This window comes from Hyperolius riggenbachi, chromosome 5, assembly GCF_040937935.1.
Source record: "Hyperolius riggenbachi isolate aHypRig1 chromosome 5, aHypRig1.pri, whole genome shotgun sequence".
NCBI lineage: Eukaryota > Metazoa > Chordata > Amphibia > Anura > Hyperoliidae > Hyperolius > Hyperolius riggenbachi.
Window position 1 is genome coordinate 42,288,268 of NC_090650.1, and position 21,241 is coordinate 42,309,508.

Below are 21,241 nucleotides of genomic sequence, written 5' to 3' on the forward strand. Positions count from 1 at the left end.
TCCCAGCCACAATATCGCCCCTATACTGCTATTGCGGCAAGGAAGGCTGCAATAGCAGCATAGGGGGAGATATTGTGGCTGGGAACGCGAAGAATCACTTGCGTTTCCAGCCTGTCGGCTCCTGACGGCGAAACCGGAAGTAGCCGCCGGTGGGGACAGGAGGATCGGAGCGACTCTACGTGGGCACCGATCAGCTGCAGGGGGCTGAGGGAAGCCCCAGGTGAGTAAAACTCATTTTTTTTTAAGATGACTTAAGTGCCTCTTTAAAGATCTGATCTGATGTGCAATGTAAAATGTCGTTCATGTCATCACGTACCCACGTCTTGAGATCGTGGAAACGATCGCTTGTCAGGCAAAAAATATCGCAACATGGGTACATAGCTTAACCTCTTGAGGACCGCAGTGTTAAATCCCCCTAAAGACCAAGCCATTTTTCTTAAAAAGGGCCACTGCAGCTTTAAGGCCAAGCTGCAGAGCCGCACAACACAGCACACAAGTGATCCCCCCTCCCTTTTCTTCCCACCAGCAGAGCTCTCTGTTGGTGGGGTCTGATCGCTCCCCAGTGTTTCGTTGTTTTTTTTAGCAAATATTTATGTTATTATTTTTATAATACATTTCCTTATTTTATTTTTTTCTAAACCCACCCTCCCTCACCCCACCAGCCAATCACTGTGATCGGCTGTCATAGGCTTCATGTGCCGTCACTGGGTGCCGTTTGCCTGGCTGTCTTTTCACTGTGGCTGGGTTCCGCAGGGCAGTACAGCGAGGAGCGAGCGAAGGGGAACCAGACTTTGTGGTGAGTCACTGCCCAGCTCTCTGGTGGTGGGGAGGCTACCTATAGTGAAGCAGGGGAGGGAGGAACTGGAGAGGCTACTTATACTGATAGTCTACCTACAGATTGCCAATAATTGCAATCTGTATGCTTGCAATCTAATTTTAATCCTTTTCCCCACCAATGCCTCCTGCTATTCCCCTCCCATAAGACCCTCCTTTTCTTAAAGAGAATCTGTACTCTAATATTCTTACAATAAAAAGCACACCATTCTATTCCGTATGTTCCCCTGTGCCCCTCTGTGCTGTTTTTGTCACTCTCTGCTGCAATCCTGGCTTGTAATTAACAGTTTTAGGCAGTGTTTACAAACAAATGACTGGCTTCTAACCAGAGTATCATAGGCTGAGAACAGCTTACTGTGTGATTCATGCAGAGCTTGGAGGGGGTGTGTAAAGCTTCTGCCAATGACAAGCAGTGCTGCACATTCCACACATTCCAGCCTCTTGCCACCACAGAGGAAAGAAGATAAGATTTATTACAGAGACAGTGCAACTAGAAAAGGCTGCAGTAATCCAGACCACATTAGAACAGGTATAGGAACTTATAGAATAGAAAAAATAAGGCTCAAAATTTTGTTACAGAGTCTCTTGAAAGTGTACCTGTAAGGAAAAACTATCCTTTGGATGTACTTACCTTGGGAAGGGGAAGCCTCTGGATCCTAAAGAGGCTTCTCTCTTCCTCCTCAGTAGAGGGGATCTAGTGCTGGGATCCCCTGAAGATCTCCTTGTCGGCGTGAGCACATGCGCATAATGCATTAGCGGCTCTCCACTCGGCCTCCAGTGGAAAAAGCTGAGCCTGATTGGGTCAGATCTACTGTGCAGTGGTGGTACTTGAAATGTTTCAAGCAATAAAAGTGGTACAATTAGTGAAAAGGTTGAAAAGCCTTGTTCTATTGGATCCACAGTCTTCCCTCTACAAAGGTGAGTATGTGACTTTGTCACGACAGGTTTGCTTTAAACTCTGTCACCGGTTTACACAGCTCAGAAACTCACCAACTCCAAGTCCAGTACTGGCTTGCTTGGATAGTCTGCAAGGCTTCATCCCTAAGCCCAAAAACAACACACGGAAACAACTGTGTGAAAATATATATAATTCATTCACAAAGTATTCCCTATACAAAATCACACGGCGCATCAATGTACAAGCATATAGCGTGAGGAGTTGTGATCAGGACTGAATCACAGACCTTCACCTTCCCTTCTAGTAAACAAGGGCATACTATACTTTTATGTGAAGACAAATCTGTGATGTGGGAAACATGGAGCCTGCCATTACTGACCTCCTTCTGAAACTCCCTGTTGCCTGATTGTAATGCTGACTTCCAGCTAGCTCTGCTCAAGTTGGAGAATAGCCCTTCAGCAGCCAATGTATTTAGAGGCCCACCAGTGTGCCAGGCCAATTTATTTTAGCACTTTTTTAATTTCTTATTTGTTAAATTTCACTGCTTCTTATAAATATTGTTGTAATTTGTATCTATGGCCATTTATCACAAGAGAGCAGCGTGAGACAATAACAGAGGACTTCTGCTTTCAGTTTCTATATTTTCTGCTCAGTAGAGAGAGATCAAAGCATTCCAAGAATTTACAGCCGTTTCCACTGAGTTCTGCCGACTGAAGTCTGAAAGTAGTGCACTTATGTCAAACGATGGGTTAAAGTGGGATTATACTCAAAACTACATTTTTTGCTCTAATGCATTAAACACAGCAAAAATGAATGTGAAAGACTGCTCTTATCTTATGTCCTTTGAATGCATATACACCTCACTGACGCTAACTGATATCATTGCTGGGCTGCAGGAAAAATTATCAGATTGACTTGTAATTAAAGAACAAGCGGCACCCATGCTAACCTAGAAATAAAAACCACATATATAAGTAGATAAATACTACTTCTACTTACATAACAGATGTATTGTGCTATCCACGTAATGATTCCTGTGAATTTTACAAAGGAAAAGCAGAAAATCCTTTTCTAGGCCATGGCCATCTTGCAAAGCTAATGTTGACATCATATCCTCCCTGACTCTTGTTTTCCCTCCTCCCTTCTCTTGCTCATTGTGTATTCATTAGCTGCCCTCCTTCCAGAGTCTTTTTTTTTTTATGTACACATCCAATCACTGAGTCACCTCAGCCTTGCTTGTAAATACAAGTGATCAGATAGGCAGGGAAATAAATGGAAGGGGAGGAATATATTATAGATAAAAAGAACTCCCAGCATTCAAAAGAACTCCCAGCATTCCAAAGAACTCCCAGCATTCAACTTTTTGGCACTGTTTGGCACTAGGGCCAGTGCTCCTATAGTATGTAATAACTCCAAACCATAACAGCAGCAAAAAGTTTTGAATGCAGGATTAGCATCTTTATCACTTAATACATTCAGACCAGTTGCTGTTGAAATTTGATTTTTATGGTGACAATACCGCTTTAAGTCATTACTGGCCACATTTATGAGAGAAGGTTCTCTGCTTCCCCCGCTGGATACAACAGAAGGGTTTTTTTTATACCTGGTTTACACAGTTTATATTATACATCCAAAATAATCTGATAAAGCTGGTCAGGAAAGGCACCTTTATCAGTTGGCATCTAAATGAGGTAACGAAATAATCCAGCATCAACTCAATATTGCTGTATTTGCATCTCATGGACAATTCCCTAGATATGACTCATCTGGGAGGTGCAAATTCTTGTCACCTATAGAAAATTGTTACCAATGTGCCTCTGGTTAAACAAAGACTCAAAGTCATGTTATGGAAAACTATCTCCTCGGTTTAATATATTTTACTATCTGATGACCATATGTATTGCACGGGTATGTATTTGGTTGTTGTTAGCTCCGCCCACTTTTTCTAACCTTGACACACAGTCAGTGAATGACAAAGTTTGTGAGCTTTGGGGTCCTTGGCATCAATAATTTTAATTTGCATTTGAAAAGAAACAAATCTGATTTGCTGTTTGTGGCACCACATTTGAATTTTGACTCCAGTCACCCAATGACCAACTGTACCAGGTTTGAGGCCTCTGCCATTAACAGTGTAAGAATGTAAATATTCCCCTTGAAAATTAATAGATGAATTTTGATTGGCTGTTGTAGGCTCCACTCACTTTTCTGAATATTAATCCCAGTCACCAACTGTACCCTGCCAGTTAACAGTGTAAGAATGGATGCAGTTTACATTTTTCTATGTAAAAAAGTTCAAACGACCTGTACACAAGTGGCAAACTGCACAATATCAGTCCATCAGTCCTTCAGGTTGGATCAGGCAACGTTATCAGTTGCTCATCTAGGTGTTTGCCATGCATACACATGCCCAACTATCATCCAACAGACGTTTGGATTATAGTTTGGCGGAATAGTTGCACATGTGCACGAGCCTTAAAGGGAACCTGAAGCGAGTAAAATTATTTAAAATAAACACATGACGTAGCTGCAAATGAATATTACATACTAACCTCACCGTCAGTTCCTCTCAGAAGCTCACCATTTTCTTCTTACAGTGATCCCTTCCAGTTCTGACAATATTTTGTCAGACCTGAAATATACCAGTTGCTGTCAGTTATATATCAGCAGCTGTCAATTGTAACTGAATGTGCAAGGTAATGTCCATGTTTTCCTATGGCTCAAGTGGGTGATATTACAGTTTAACAGTGTGCTGACCAGGAAGCTGTTATGGGTAATGGCCATTTTTAAAATGGAGGATGGAGAATTCCATTGATCACAGTGGACAAATGGGACACAAGAGATTGAGGAGTAGACTACACAGGAGGTAAGTAGGACCTGTGTATGGTTATTTTGACTTTTTATTTTCAGTTCAGGTTCTCTTTAAAGAGAAACCGTAACTAAGAACTGAACTTCATCCCAATCAGTAGCTGATACCTCCTTTCCCATCAGAATTCTATTCCTTTTCTCAAACGGATCATCAGGGGGCTCTGTATGGCTGATTTTGTGGTGAAACCCCTTCCCCTAGTGTGATGTCAGCACCTCACAGCACTGAGGTACTGACATCGCACTGTGGGAGCCTTGTTGCATTGTGGGAAATAACAGCTGTTTCCAACTGCCAAAAAAGCAAGCAGCATCTCCTTTCAGCGACACCACCTGCCAGCAGTAAAAATGTCACCATGCGATAAATGTTAGAATGTAAATCAGAAAGATTTTACAAAGAGCAAATACTGACTAAATCATTCACACATAATTACTGTAAAAATTAAGCACTTTTTTTATTACATTATTTTCACTGGAGTTGCTCCTCAAGGTATGTACACACGTCTGATATCTCTAAACAACTTGTCGTTCAAAAGAACGATCATTAGACTAATAGCAGCAGTTTTGACTGATCTGCATGGCGGATCCGTGGACTATCTTTCAAACGACAGTTAGGTCCGTACATGTGTAAAAATGACTTGTTGATTGAAAGTCTATTATTTTGACACTAAAAGACATTCAAACAACAAGTCGTTTGGTCAGTCTTTTGATCTGGTCCATTGTTCTATCCAGTCCATTGGCCATTCAAACAAAACATAAATTAGCTGTAATTAGCATTTCAAACGTTTTGTCGTCTGTGTGTACAAGGAGTCTGAACGACTTTTTGTTTGTATGACAAGTCGTTCAAACGTCAGACGTGTGTACGCACCTTTAAAGTGATTCCGAGGTGGCAGTGATATGGAGCTGTCATATCTATTTCCTTTTCAGCAATACCGGTTGCCTGGCTGTCTTACTAAACCTCTGCCTTTAATACTTTTAGCCATAGACCCTGAACTAGCATATGCAGATCAGGTCTTTCTGACATTATTGTCAGATCTGACAAGATTAGCTGCAGCCAAATAGGTCAGCAGGGCTGCCAGGCAACTGGGTAGCAAGTTGAAGGCAATACTGAGAGCCGCGAGGAGGGCACACTGAGGTATATCCTTCAGATGGGAACATGTCTCTGTGTCCCTTTTTTACATCTAAACTGAGCTAATGCAAAAGATAAACAAATAAGGAGAGATAAACCAAAGAGTTAAAGGGAACCAGAGATAAATAAGGAAAACGATTTTTATATACCTGGGCCTTCCTCCAGCCCCATCCGCCTGGATTGCTCCCACGCCGCCGTCCTCCGCTGCCCGCAGCTTCGGGAACCGTGTCCCGTCACTGACGTCATCGGAGCCAGTCTACGCAGAAGTGCGCCCTCTACGTATCTCTCTAGTGGCTGCTGTAGAGATACGCAAACAGCGCACTTCTCTTACGCTAGACTGGCTCCGACTGACGGCAGAGCGGGGTCAAGGTTCTCATTGCTGCGGGCAGTGGAGGATGGCGGCGTGGGAATGATCCGTGCGGATGGGGCTGGAGGAAGCCCAAGGTATGTATAAAATCTGTTTCCTTATCTCTGGTTCACTAAAGTCAGTTAAGGATAGAAAAAATTCATGAGTTAAGGTATTTAAGGCAATATAAATTGTGAGTTAATTAGTAAGGTGACATAATGCAAAAGAATAGCTTTGTGAATCAGCCCAATTGACCCAAATAAATTAAAATTTTCATTGGTTGGACTACCTTTATCAGGTACCGAGCTGAATGGCCAAACCGATAGTATGTCAGTGCCTGTGTGGTATCCTGCTCCATTTCAAACTCCAGTTCTGATGCAATGCAGAGAGAAATGTTCTCTATGGCTGTTTACATTTTCCCAGATTTACAATTTTCAGAAATTTCCATTAACTTGATTGGTTATTTGGAAAGAAAACAGGCAATACAAAAATGTTTTTATCACTCCCATAAATCCACCTATTTAATGGCCTTTGGCTGATGAGCGCAGATCTGTTTTGTTGTCTTGTCAGTTTGATGCCTTTTAATAATGCTGCCATAATCTCTGCACTGAAATCATACGGTGTTGGAAAACAACTGGACCTGAACTCTTGCACAGCACAGAAGAAAATCATAGAGAAATGCACCCTGTGTGTATTTAGAGTGTGTAGCCTGTCTAATCCGTCTTCATCTGTGACTAATTACCAGTGCAATTTAATCTCTCAGCTTTGTCAGCTGGCTGCCGTGGCAGAGAAGCTAATTTGTAAACACAGGATGTTAACCCTATGCCTGCTTCCATGAAAGCAGGAAGTAGACACACTGCAGATTTATTGCAGGATTTGTATCAGCTTTAAAGAAATGTTTTTCTTTAAAAGTTATGATGATGTTGCTTATCTTTTAGCGCACAGAGGAAGTTCTGAGTTCAGGTCCACTTTTAAGCGATCCAGTCAGCCATTTTACATCTTAGATTTAGACTGCATAGCACAGCACCCTCTAGTGGTGATACAGCCTGAATAATTAGATTCAGTGAACCCTGACATTACAGACCTGTTAAGTGACTGCATCTTGATGGAGTGTTAAACATTTTGAGCATAAGCAAACAATTTACAGAGAAAACATCACATAATCATAATACATTTAATAGTTATAAAACCAAGAGTTTGTCAACTTTTTCTCATTAGACCCCTCATTAATTTGGCTTTATTGACACAACATCCATTCACTAACAAAAATACCGCTTATTTTTTGTTTTTCTTTGAAAGCTTAAAAAAATGTAAACAATATCAAGTTGAATTTTCATCAACAGAGCTCCTGAGTTTGCTTGGCATGTGGATAAATAAATGTATCTAGAGTTTTTAAAACATAAAAAAGCACAAAAATGCTCTCCGTAAAAGAACGCCACGATGGGATCTTAACAATCACATACGTTGATAATAAAATCTTTTGAAATCTTTGTAAGTCCCCATTTTACTAGCGAGTGCCTCTCCATTTCCAGTCTTCTGTTATTTTCGTAAAATAAAAATAAAGAAAAAATTGCACAGACATTATGTTGCAGTTTATATCTGTACTTTTGGATCAGAGACAACGAGATTTATATTGCACAGTAAATAGCACAGGAGTGCTTATCACAAAATGTTCTTAAGACCGAGAACAAAAAAAAGAAAATGTTCTTAGTGAGGAGAGAAGCACAGCAGCCAAAAGTAGTCATTTCTTGATCAACTTGCAGAAACGTATAGAGTTTCCGTTGTTCAAAGTTTTCCAGGCAAATTTATGGTACCAGTCTGGTTATTTGGCGTGTCATGTCCAAGAAGGTTCTACAAGTGAAGTTATGGCAGCCTGTATGTGGCCAAAAATCTTGTAGAGGTCCCTCAGAGGTTCCTTGATGGCTTGATGAAGTCTACTGGCATGTAAAGTATTTCAAAAAGAAATCTATGGAAGCCTGTAAGGTCAAAATGATCCCCAAGTGATTAAAAAAATAGGCAGTTTTATATCTTCTGCTCATACGTCCCGTTATGGAACCTATGAAGGCCTGTCGAGTCAAAGCACTCTTGGGTAAGGCTCATCATAGGCAGCTTTGTTCCTTGCTTGTTCGTTTTCAGGATAATCCACGAAGGAACCGTGATAGTCATCCATATAGGAACTACGGTAGTCTGTGAGGTCCAAACTCATCCAGACAAAGTTCCTGATTGGCAAAAGCAGTTTAGTATTCTAGTTTAGTATTCTAGTAAGTCCAAAGAAAAGCTGACCCTTGGTCCCTCATCTCTTCACACACTCTCCAATTTGAAGTTTTAATACTCCTTTATGATGAAGCTGAAGGACTTGATAGAACTCTTTGGGCATGGCATGGAAGCCAGGCTTTGGTAGTTGGTTGTCATAGTAGTGATGGCTGATTGGTTTCCCATTAAGGTTTTTGGAGAAAGGCCAGAAACCGTAGAGGGTGACGTCCTGGCAGAGTTCAATGGCCGCACTGGTAATCATGAACCCGGTGGAGAGGCGGTAGGCCCGAACCCCCCTCCCTCTCCAAAACTGAGCAAGACTTTTAAGGTAATTAGGATGGAAAAATATAGCTCTCTGTTTCGCTTGGGACTTCTTCAGTAGGCGGTGGACCTCGAAAGAGATGGCCGTGTTACTGCTGTAGGAGAACGCCGGCAACAGCAGGAAGGAGTAACCATAATTAGTCAGGTTCCTCAAGAAGGCAGTTTTCATGTCATTAAGCTTTCCATATCTGTAATAAACAAGGAATGGCAACAAAAGCTGTATTACACATATTCTACTAATATAATACATTTTCACATCAGTTATTAGTAAATAACATTTGTACATAGTGATTTATTAAAGCATTCATTAAAGACACCTGAAGTAAAAAAACAAAACAAAAAAAAAAGAGAGCCTGTCACAGGCTCAACAGGCTCTGCCTAAAAGCTGCAGGATTGAAAGGGTCTTTGGTTTTAACTCAAGATTGAACTTCAACCCAATCAGTAGCTGATACTCCCTTTCCTATGAGAAATCTTAACCTTTTCTTGTATAGATCATCAGGGGGGTCTGTGTTGCTGGTATTGTAGTGAAACCCCTCCCAGAGTGTGATGTCATGACCAAGGTCCTGACAGTTTGCTGTCTGTGAACCTTGTTGCATCGTGGGAAATAACAGCTTTTTCAAACTGCCAAGCAAGCAATAACTCCCTCTACGCATAAAACTCTCAGTAAGGAACATTCCGTACAGATCATCAGGCAGAACAAAAGTGGTCACCACCTGTGCAGGGCCGGATTTAGGCCAAGGCCACCAAGGCCATGGCCTAGGGCACCACAGGAGCAAGGGCACCAAAGCAGCAGGCTAAATTGGTGCAGCATTTGCAAGCTTGCAGGCATCTCCCTGCTGCCAGCCACCTGTGCAGCGGCCACTTTGCTCTCTGTGCACATTGGCGTTGTGGAGCATTGGAGACAGAGGGGAAGAGGAAGCTTCTACACTGGAGATGAGCAGAGAAGTGAGTGACACTGATGGCTGCAGCAGTGTGGAGGCGAGCTGTACTGAAAGAGGGGAAATGGGAATAGGAGGGATTAAGGGAGTCATCAGGCTACCTATAGGGGAGGAAACTGGATAGGGGTCATCTTGCTAGCTATACTGAGGGAGGGGGGGGGGGGGCAACTGGTGACATTGGCCTTGGGCGGTAAAGAGTACAAATCCGGCCCTGCACCTGTGATAAATTTCAGAATGTAAATCAGGGAGAGGAAAAATGTTATGGGTAAACACTGACTATATAACCTATAAATGAAGATTGTAAAAAAAATTAAGCAATTGTATTAATTAGGTTATTTTCACCACCGTTCTTCTTTACCCGCCATGGCGGTATGATTATGTCCAGATGTTAGTGTCTAAAAACATTGCAATTTTTTCATCATCGTAGATACATCTGTGGCAGCCCTGCACATTACACACCTCCCATGGATCCCGCTCGGGGTTACCGCTCTGAGCAGCGGATTTCTGTCCCCAACCTGACGTGGGGTTACCGCTAAGGAGGTTAAATACTTACCTGATCTGGGTCACAGGTGATGCTCCGCCCCCTCTTTGGAAACCTCCTCTTGCATTGCCATGGCCCGCCTCCAGCTCGGCGGCCAGCAGTTAGGCGCTCAGGACTCCCGACACAGCCAACTCCTTTAAGGCACTTGAATTTGACCTGAAGAAGAGTTTTTTATCCGCGAAACGCGTTGTCTGATGTGCATAATAAAATCCGTCTATTTTAAAGAAAAATTCACACTTTTTGAAGTTTGACCTCAATAAGGTAAGAATGTCTTACCTATATATAGCTAGATTACCTATACCTTGGGTGCCTCCTTCCTTCCCCTAGTACTAACAGTGGTCTCCCATAGAGGAGCCTACTTAGTCTTGAACCTCACTTGAGCTAAAGACTGTTTTTTATTTTGGAGCTGCGACCGCCACACCAACTTCGAGAAAAGGCCGAGTGAGGACGGCACTTCCTCACATGCGCATAACAGTGGTTGCTTGACTCGCAACCCACACTTGTGAGTATACCTACTCTGCTTTATGTAATTTCCTAACTTAACCAGACGATACTGCACGATATTGGGCTCCCGGTGTCCCTGTGCCTTTTTTTTCTCGCACCCAAAGATTGACACAATGTTCGCGAAGAGGAAACTTACTTCAAAGCAATGATGCTGGGATTCACGGTGACCAGATCTGTCTTGTTTCCAACGTCAACACTGACGTTACCGGAGATAGGAGGGAGGTTACACCTGGCAAAGGCAAGACAAGAGTGTTATGACTTCTCACACTTAGCCACATTTTTTTAAAAAAAATAGGACTTGTAGTTTTTGAGAAAACCGATTTTAAAAAATTCAAAGAAAAATGGCTTGTATAAGCAGGCACAGAGGGCAGAGGTGACACAGAGGGGACACTGAAGGCACAGGGGGACACAGAGGCGGTACAGAAGACAGAGATTGCACATTGTTCCGACTTAAGAACATATTCAGGTTAAGGACGAACCTACAGTCCCTATCTCGTTCGTTAACCGGGGACTACCTGTATAGCTTTTTATTTATTTATTTATTTTATTTTTTTTATGACATTGCATCATTCTATTATATTTTCAGTTTACAAACCACACTTGGTATTTTAAACTAATGACCCTTTAACTTTCCTACAGTAAAACCTTATCTTAAAGGACATCCGAGTGGAAAATAAACTGTTGAGAAAAACAACTGTATCTATCCTCAGTCTCCTAAAAATCACTTTTTTTAGATTTAAATCTAGTTTTTAAGTTTTTACTGTTTCATTGTCTCTGCTCAATGATACCTTCATTGAAGAATGTCAGAACTCAAATAATTGAATTATTGACCCTTTTTATCTCTTTCCTGCTCTCAGAAGCCATTTACGGACAGGAAAGTGTTTTATGGCGGTAATTACTTATCAGTGAGGGTTATGCTATAGTCTGACACAGTCTGACCCGGTCCGAGCCCGGACAGAAACTGTCACTTGCATACCAGGTGTTTAACTTTTTCAGGCAGAGTAATGAAAAAAAGGAACACAGCCTAGTTATTTGGGTGCTAGGCACTGTACATACACATGTCTATCTCATCATGTCACCTCGTGTGTCCTTTAAGTTGTCTCTCATTGTTTCTTGGCTGTTTAATGCTGGTAATACACCATGAGATTTTTTGGCAGATAGATGGTTCGATCGGAAATCAGATCGGACCTGTCAGAAATTTTCTATCATTTTTCTGATCGATTTCTCATAGAAGTGAATGGAAATTGATCAGAAAACCGATCGGAAAATCGATCAGAAAAACGATCGGACAGTAAATCTGCTGAAAAATCTCATTGTGTATTCCCAGCATAAGTGCTTCAGAAAACAGTACTTTATTTGACTCCAGTGGGTGAATAGCTCAGAGAAGCTCTTTTGCATAGAGAACAACTGAAGTTTCTTAACTCTTCCTGCACTGGAAACAACATGAGACTCATATCTGTGCTACTAATCTTGTATTTCTTGCTGTACTACACATACAATTCATTATCTCAAAAGTTTATTTTGCAGGTTTGCTTTTAAGGAGTTCTGTGTTCATTTTTAAAAACAAAAACTGACACTTACCTGGGGTATCTACCGACCCCCTGTCATGTCCCGCGCCGTCCTCCTACGATCCTCGGTTCCCCGCCGCCGGTCACCGTGTAATTATTTGTCTAACTAGATGAATGCAACTGCGCGGCCAAATTCGTCCGAGTTCCCGCCACCAACTCCGGGAGCTTACTGCGCCGGCGCAGTACGGGAAAACTTCGTACTGCGTCTGTGCAGGAAGCTCCCAGAGACACGAGCGGGAGCTAGGACGCATTCGGCCACGCAGGCGCAGATGCATTCATCTAGCCCCAGGTAAGTGTCTGTTTTTGTTTTTAAAAAGGAACACAGAACCCCATTAAATATTTATTGGATTGCTTTTTTTTTCAGACAATAAGATAAAAATGTAGGGCGTTAAAAGGGAAAAAAGCAAAATAAAAATACTAATTTGCAAACAAAGATTCTCTATTCACCCCATGTAGAGCCATGACAGCTGAAAACAGTTCTTGTTCCCATATAGCAGCCAGCACGATAAAAGCACTGAAATCCAGCAAAAGGCGTCTTATTTACACATTGTCCTGACGATTTCCTTTAAAGTAACTGTCAGGCATAAAATAAAAAATCAATTCTTTATTTTTATCCGGTAAACAAGTAATGAGGATGCTAACCAGGCAATCCAAACATTAACATCTCTATTACTTTTCTTGCTCATAAATGATCATTCCCCAGTTTACCTGATTTTTATTTGGTACGTTGCCGCAAAAAGGAAGTTGCAGGGCATGCTGGGTTGTCCTTTTCTGCTTCTGTACATTAGCTTAGTCTGAGGGGAAATAAAGAAGCAAAAAAACCCAGCATGCCCTTCAACTTCCTTTTTGTGGCAACGTACCAAGTAAGAGTCAGGTAAACTGGGTAATGATCATTTATAAACAAGAAAAGTAATAGTGATTTTAACTTTTGGATTGCATGGTTAGCATCCTTATTACTTGTTCACCAGATAAAAATAAAGAATTGATTTTATGCCCGACAGTTACACTTTAAAGCGGACCTGAACTCACAACTTCCTATCTGTTCTAAAAGATATGCAACAGCTTAATAAGCTTTAAAGAAAAACAAACATATCTTTGTTACAGCTGATCAGCTTTTATGGAAGCAGACGAAGGTTTAACATCCTTTATAAACAAATTAGCTGCTGTGCTGAGGCAGCCAGCTGACACCACTGAGGGATCAAATGAAACTTGTGATTGGTCACAGATGAGGGGGAATTAGCCAGGCTAAATTCTCTAAATACATACAGGGTGCATGTCTCTGTTTTCCTTCTGTCCTGTGCAAGAGTTCAGCTCCACTTTAAATATTTACTTTATTGTTTGTTTGTTTTTTGAATAAGAGATAAAAATGTAGGGAGTTGAAAAGGAAAAAGCAAAAAAAAAAAAAAAAATTAATTTACAATTATTAACTATTTACCCCCATGTAGAGCCATGACAACTGAAAACAAGTTTTTGGTCCCCGTTTAGCAGCCAGCAAGATAAAAGTGCCTTATTTACCCCTTGTCCTGACAATTTCCTTTCAGTGTGAGCAGAGTCCTTCTCATCATGAGAATTATCTCTGGGGAAAAGTCAGCCTCATCTTCAGCTAATATGTCATAAAGCGCTTGAGTCATGGAGATAGATGGAGTCGTCGTTGGAGAACAAAGCAGAGGACAATGGCTTAATGTACTCTGGATCCCTCGCGTTCTTTCATCTAACAGATCATTACAATTTTCACAATTTACAGCCGCAGAATTGCCTTCCATCAGAAACTAATCATATTATTTCATTCGGCTAAACTGTCTCCTAACGACTCGGGTTACGGAGAGATGAGGCCGTTAAGAAAAATTAATATCGCTCATAAATAGCCCTGCTTACACAGCAGCTTATTGAAAAATAACGAAGGGACTTTAACGGTGTTCATTTATTACAGATCATAAAGAGATCAGGATAATGCATCTCCTTTTATTTAAAGGAGAAGAAAGTATTCCAACAATCTAACATCACGAATAATAGACACCCCTTCATTCCTCCAGCGTGAAGACACAACTATATTGATATTTTACTGGCAGTATAAGATAGGCAGTGCAACATTTGTCCATTTTGGCTTATTTCACAAAACTTATCTCCTTATCTGTTGTAACTTAAAGTCTACCAAAGACGAGACGCATCTAAGGTTCCATGATTACCTGGGGCCTCCTTAAGGATACGTCCAGGCACAAAAAAAATTAAAATGCACTTACCTGGGGCTTCCTCCAGCCTCTGGCAGCCATCCTGTGCCCTCGCCGCAGCTCCGGTGGCTCCCTGTCTTCACCGCTGCAGAAGCGACCTCGCCAGGTCTGCTTCCTCTGCGTTCCACCGCTACACCGCTGACGTCATCAGTGCTGCACTGCGCATGCGCAGAACTACTGTGCCTGTGCAGTGCAGCGCTGATGACGTCAGCGGTGTAGCGGTGGAACGCAGAAGAAGCCGACCCTATGAGGCTGGCTATTGCAGCGAAGAAGACCGGGAGCCACTGGAGGATGGAGCTTCGTCGAGGGCACAGGATGGCTGCCAGGGGCTGGAGGAAGCCCCAGTTAAGTGGATTTTACATTTTTTTGTGTGTGTCTGGACGTATCCTTTAAGCCCCCTTAGGGCCGCTCGTCCCTTGCCGTCTCCCCAGGTGGCTCTGGTCCCCGGCAATTAAGCAAAAAAGCCTGGCCGAGTTGTGCTTTGTCGTGCATGCGCAGCCCGGGCCAGGCATGCTCCCCCCTTGCGCTCCCATCCCTGGGAGCTATCTGCACCTGTGCTTCTCGTCTCAGGTTCCCTTTAACTATTTATCTCTCCATGGGTTCTATGGAATTCCTGGTGATAAGAAGCTCACTGCCTGGGAGTTATCACTCTTCTGACGTCCAACTCTACAGTGCTGGGCACCCCAACATTTCCCTGTCTACCTCTGCAGTGCTGGGCACCCCAACACTCCCCTGATGTCTACCTCTGCAGTGCCGGGCAACCCAACACTCCCCTGATGTCTACCTCTGCAGTGCCGGGCACCCCAACATTTTCCTGAAGTCTACCTCTGCAGCGTCGGGCACCCCAACACTCCCCTGATGTCCACCTCTACAGTGTCGGGCACCCCAACACTCCCCTGATGTCCACCTCTGCAGTGCCAGGCACCCCAACACTCCCCTGACATCCACCTCTACAGTGCCAGGCACCCCAACACTCTCCTGATGTCTACCTCTGCAGTGCCGGGCACCCCAACACTCCCCTGATGTCTACCTCTGCAGTGCCGGGCACCCCAACACTCCCCTGACATCCACCTCTACAGTGCCAGGCACCCCAACACTCTCACTACGTCTTTTGCTCTGCTGCTACAGTGCCAGGCACCCCAACACTCTCCTGACGTCATATTTTTATTTTCAGTTATATAGCTTTTTTTTTTTCTCATAACATTGCATAATTTCTGTGTGTTGCATGAGCTCACTGGCTCCTGCCTGCTGATCACCTGACATCTAACTGCTAAACAGTAACCAGCACAACTGCCATCTACGTGTTTACTATTTACCTGCATCAGTGTTTTACTTCAGCTTACATCTGGAAATATGCCTGAAGAAGGGGACTAGATCCCAGAAAGCTTGCATTATTTAACTTTATCAGTTAGCCATTAAAAGGTATTACTTTTACAAGACTTTGTTTTTTTTCTACCTACATTATTCTGTCAAATTTGAAGTTCAGAAACCACACGCTGGCCCATATGCAATTCACTTTCTCTCCTGAGTTTTCTCCAAGGTGATATTTTTAAACTTGGCAATAAAATGCCTTTTGAGCCACCAGCAATCAAGAAAATACTCAATATAATTTTGTTAGAACTTTTTCAACTACTTTTTGGTACTTTTTTAGTTGAAAAGTGCTGGAAAGATATTTAACATAAAAGATGAAAAATTATCTCCTGGGAGAAAACGCAAGTGAAAAAGAGAATTGCATATGGCCCACTGTCTTTTAAAACAAAACAGAAATAATGACCCTTTCCTGCAGTAAGACCTTATCTCAAACTGTCTCTCACTGTTTCTCGGCTTTTCTCGATTTCTCATAGAAGTGAATGGAAATTGATCAGAAAAACGATCGGACAGTAAATCTGCTGAAAAATCTCATTGTGTATTCCCAGCATAAGTGCTTCAAAAAACAGGACTGTATTCCACCCAGTGCGTGGAAGAGCTCAGAGAAGCTCTTTTTCATACATAACAACCGAAATTTTTTTTAACTCTTCCTGTACTGGAAAACAATATGAGACTCTTTACTTTGCTATTAATGTTCTTTTTCTTAGCTGTGCTACACAAACAATTAATTATCTCATAAGTTTATTTCCATTTCAGATTTGCTTGAAGGGAAAAAGTCTTGGTTCAAGTCAGGCTCTGGGGCCCCAGGCAACTGCCCAGTTTGTCCATATGGAAGTGCTGACCCTGGCCTGATAGCCTTTTCAAAAATGTCCCTTCCATCATCACAAAGATGTGGGCTCGTACCAAAGCCAATTAAACAGACAGACACAGAACATTTATATCACGCTTTTCTCCTAGCGGACTCAAAGCGCCAGAGCTGCAGCCACTAGGATGCGCTCTATAGCAGTGTTAGGGAGACTTGCCCAAGGTCTCCTACTGAATAGGTGCTGGCTTACTGAACAGGCAGAGCCGAGATTCAAACCCAGATCGCTTGTGTCAGAGGCAGAGCCCTTAACCATTACACTATCCAGCCACCTACTTGTGCTCTACTTCCCTCAATTAGAAGTAGAGCACAAGATAATAAACTTAACACAGAGTAGGGACACCAAGAGCCAAATATAGTGTAGTATGTACTGGTAGTTGACATGAAGTATGATGGAGTAATAAGCTATACTCACAAAGCAGGGTTACCTCAAAGGCAACCACTGTATAGGCAGGTGGGGAGATTAGACCTGTCCCTACTCAGGATTAAGAAGTCACTCTCCGTAGATGAGGAAAAAGGGGGTAACACCCCTCCATCCGGGGTGAACTTAATATAGCATAGTATGGATACAGAGGCGCCAAAAAGATAAAAGAATCGAAAAAATTTAAAACATGAGGAGGCAGTGGTGGACTTACCTCCTCCAAGCAGACACAAAATTTGCCAATGTGTTTGCCAAATACAACAAGTTTATTTACATACTCCGGGGGACAATGCATCGCCTTTCGCAGGTTTGATCCCGCTTCATCAGGCAATAACAATGGAGCAATAGCATATGTGGTCAGTAGAAGAGCTAGGCACCACTTTTATCCCTTTGGCGCCTCTGTATCTATACTAAGCGAATAAACTTGTTTACTTGAAAACAAACGTACTGACAGCCTAGCGTAGGCAGCAGAGCATCCAGCCCGCCACTTGCAGATGATAACAGTTTACTGCAGGTCAGGCGGGACAGAACGCAGAAGAATGGGCAATAGCGGCTGTTCTCTTTACTACCATGCTTGACCTGCAGTAAACCACGCTTGTTCACAACAACAGGCGGCATGCTGGGAATTCTGCTGCTGTCAGCTGGGAGGTTTCCAGCCACGAGCTGTGCATTCCATAACAAGAAGTGTGTGTGGGTTGGTTTCTGGACTTCTGCCCTTAATGTTGCTAATTTTTTGGCGTGAGTACAGCATATGGGGGTTCCGTAGTAATATTTTTCCCTAGGAACATTTCAACAATAACATTCTCTCTCCTTTCTCTGCGAATATGGGTGGGCGTGGCACTGCACAGTGCACAGAGAGACGTATTACCCAGAGCACCCCACAGGCCCTCTTTTGGAGGGACAGCCCCTCTTTGAGGTCCCAGTTCCTCTGTCCCTCTTTCTCCCTCATTTGTCCCTCTCAGGACTCATGTACAGATTTGCATTTTTCTACTGGAAAATGTGTTTAATTGGCTCCAAGCATTATTTCCATCCTATAAATTGATATATTTCTTAATTTCAAATGTTAATACAGCAGAAACCCCAACTAACCCGCATGCCTGATGGACAATGGGGACCTTTTTGTGGGGGTGTTCTGGGGGGTTTGCCCGGCTACAAAATACTCACCGATCCTCCAGCGATGCCCTGCATTACCTCACAGGCTTCTAGTCAGTGGCGGCTCCAGGGATTTTTTTTTAGGGGGTGCTATGCAAGTGCTGGACCAATTTCCGGGGGGAGCTGACGACCGCTTTGCGCGGCGCGGCAAAAACTGTGTGTGGCTACGACCTGCGGCATGCTTAGCGCCGCGGTGAAAAAGCAGGCGTGGTCATGACCGGATGAGGGCGGGGCTAACTGTAATTTAAAGTGAACCCAGGGTGAGAGTGATATGGTGGCTGCCATATTTATTTCCTTTTAAACAATTCTAGTTGCCTGGCAGCCCTGCTGATCTATTGGCTGCAGTAGTGAACTGAATTACACCGGAAACAAGCATGCAGCTAATCTTGTCAGTTCTGACAATATTGTCAGAAACCCCTGACCTGCTGCATGCTTGTTCAGGGTCTATGGTTGAAAGAATTAGAGGCAGAGGACCAACACGGCAGCCAGGCAGCTGGTATTACTTAAAAGGAGATAAATATGGCAGCCTTAATATTATTCTCACCTCGGGTTCCCTTTAAAAGTGCAACGCAAAGACAGAGGGCCCAAGTTTTGGTGACCCTTTCCCCAGAAAATTCACATAATTGTGCAGGTTTTCTCAAGAAAATACACGTAATGTGAGCAGATTTGAACAAAAAACACGTTCAATGACCCCAATATGCACAATCGTTATCAGATATGACCCCAATATGCACAATCGTTATCAGATATGACCCCAATATGCACAATCATTATCAGATATGACCCCAATATGCACAATCGTTATCAGATATGACCCCAATATGCACAATCGTTATCAGATATGACCCCAATATGCACAATCGTTATCAGATATGACCCCAATATGCACAATCGTTATCAGATATGACCCCAATATGCACATTCGTTATCAGATATGACTCCAATATGCACAATCGTTATCAGATATGACCCCAATATGCACAACCGTTATCAGATATGACCCCAATATGCACAACCGTTATCAGATATGACCCCAATATGCACAATCGTTATCAGATATGACCCCAATATGCACAACCGTTATCAAATATGACCCCAATATGCACAATGCTCAGCAGTTCTGACCACAATCAGCAGCACCACCTGAAAAAGAAAAGAAAAACCCATTTACTCACCTAGTCAGAAGACCTCCTGTTCCGACCTCCTCCTCTTCCGACCTCCTTGTGGCGCGCAGCTCAGCTCCCACGATCCTCTTCCTTCCTGAAGCAGCCTGCATTACCCAGCGAGCAGGGCTACGGGAAAATGGCCGCCCGAAGCCCTGCACTGCAGACTCCAAGTCTGCAGAGCAGGGCTTCGGGCGGCCATCTTACCGTAGCTCTGCCTGCTGCTTCGAGCTGCCGCTGTGAACTGACTCGGCGTCTCTTAGTGGGAAGCCGGTAAGCTGCTAGGAGCCCGTGAGGTGATGCAGGATGTCGCTGGAGGATGGGTGGAGGCTTGTGAGTGTTTTGCCTGCACCTGGGGGGAGATTTGTGCTTTTTTGGGCAGTTGCAAAAGCAACCAGCAAGCATAGGTACCCGGCATTAGGGCTATAGAAACTGCCATATTTATTTTCTTTTAACCACTTTAGGACCCACCCTTTACCCCCCCTTAAGGACCAGCGCTGTTATTTGTGATCTGTGCTGGGTGGGCTCTACAGCCCCCAGCACAGATCAGGGTGCATCCAGAGCGATCAGATCGCCCCCCTTTTTCCCCCACTATGGGGATGATGTGCTGGGGGGGTCTGATCGCTCCTGCCTGCCGGTGTTGCGGGGGGGGGCACCTCAAAGCCCCCCTCCGCGGCGAAATCCCCCCCCCCCTCCCTCTCCTACCTGGCCCCCCTGGTGTTCCGGGCTGCACAGGACGCTATCCGTCCTGTGCAGCCAGTGACAGGACGTCCCTTGTCACATGGCGGCGATCCCCGGCCGCTGATTGGCCGGGGATCGCCGATCTGCCTTACGGCGCTGCTGCGCAGCAGCGCCGTACAATGTAAACAAAGCGGATTATTTCCGCTTGTGTTTACATTTAGCCTGCGAGCCGCCATCGGCGGCCCGCAGGCTATTCACGGAGCCCCCCGCCGTGAATTGACAGGAAGCAGCCTCTCGCGCGAGCGGCTGCTTCCTGATTAATCAGCCTGCAGCTGGCGACGCAATACTGCGTCGCTGGTCCTGCAGCTGCCACTTTGCCGACGCGCGGTATGAGTGCGCGGTCGGCAAGTGGTTAAACAATACTAGCTGCCTGGCAGCCCTGCTGATCTTTCATGAATCAGTAGTGTGTGAATTGCACACCTAAAACAAGCATGCAGCAAATCCAGTCAGACTTCAGTCAATAGCATCTACAGTGGGTTGCAAAAGTATTCGGCCCCTTTGAAGTTTTCCACATTTTGGGCTTGATTCACAAAGCGGTGCTAACCTAGTTAACACGTCTAAAGTCTTTAGACGCGCTAACCAGGGTGCTAAGTAGGTTAGCACCGGATTTCTCAATCAGATCGCGCGCTAACTTTGCGCGCGCAAAGTTTTACACGCGCTAAGTCCCATAGGCTTTAATGGGCACTTCGCGCGGAGCGCCCTGTGCAGTACGCGCGTAAAGTTTTATGCGCGAAAAACTTGTTTAGACGTGCTAAGGGGGTTTTCACAGGCGTGCTAACAGTTAGCACCGCTTTGTGAATCAAGCCCTTTGTCATATTACTGCCACAAACATGAATCAATTTTATTTGAATTCCACGTGAAAGACCAACACAAGGTGGTGTACACATGAGAAGTGGAACGAAAATCATACATGATTCCAAACATTTTTTACAAATCAATAACTGCAAAGTGGTGTGTGCATAATTATTCAGCCCCCTTTGATGTGAGTGCAGTCAGTTGCCTATAGACATTGCCTGATGAGTGCTAATGACTAAATAGAGTGCACCTGTGTGTAATCTAATGTCAGTACAAATACAGCTGCTCTGTGAGGGCCTCAGAGGTTGTCTAAGAGAATA

The 21,241-nt window shown here is 43.7% G+C and overlaps 1 protein-coding gene across 2 annotated transcripts in view; it reads right to left on the reverse strand.

Annotated features, from left to right (window-relative positions):
* Positions 1 to 7,221: 7,221 nt before the first annotated feature.
* ST8SIA6 (ST8 alpha-N-acetyl-neuraminide alpha-2,8-sialyltransferase 6) overlaps positions 7,222 to 21,241 on the reverse strand; it is a 163,314-nt gene continuing 149,294 nt past the window's right edge. For both annotated transcript variants that reach the window (XM_068238577.1, XM_068238576.1), the window contains 2 exons: positions 10,760 to 10,852; positions 7,222 to 8,828 (listed from right to left, as the gene is read on the reverse strand). In XM_068238577.1, coding sequence (XP_068094678.1) covers positions 8,360 to 8,828; positions 10,760 to 10,852 — 562 coding nt within the window. In that variant the 3' untranslated portion in view covers positions 7,222 to 8,359. The remainder of the gene's footprint in view (positions 8,829 to 10,759; positions 10,853 to 21,241) is intronic.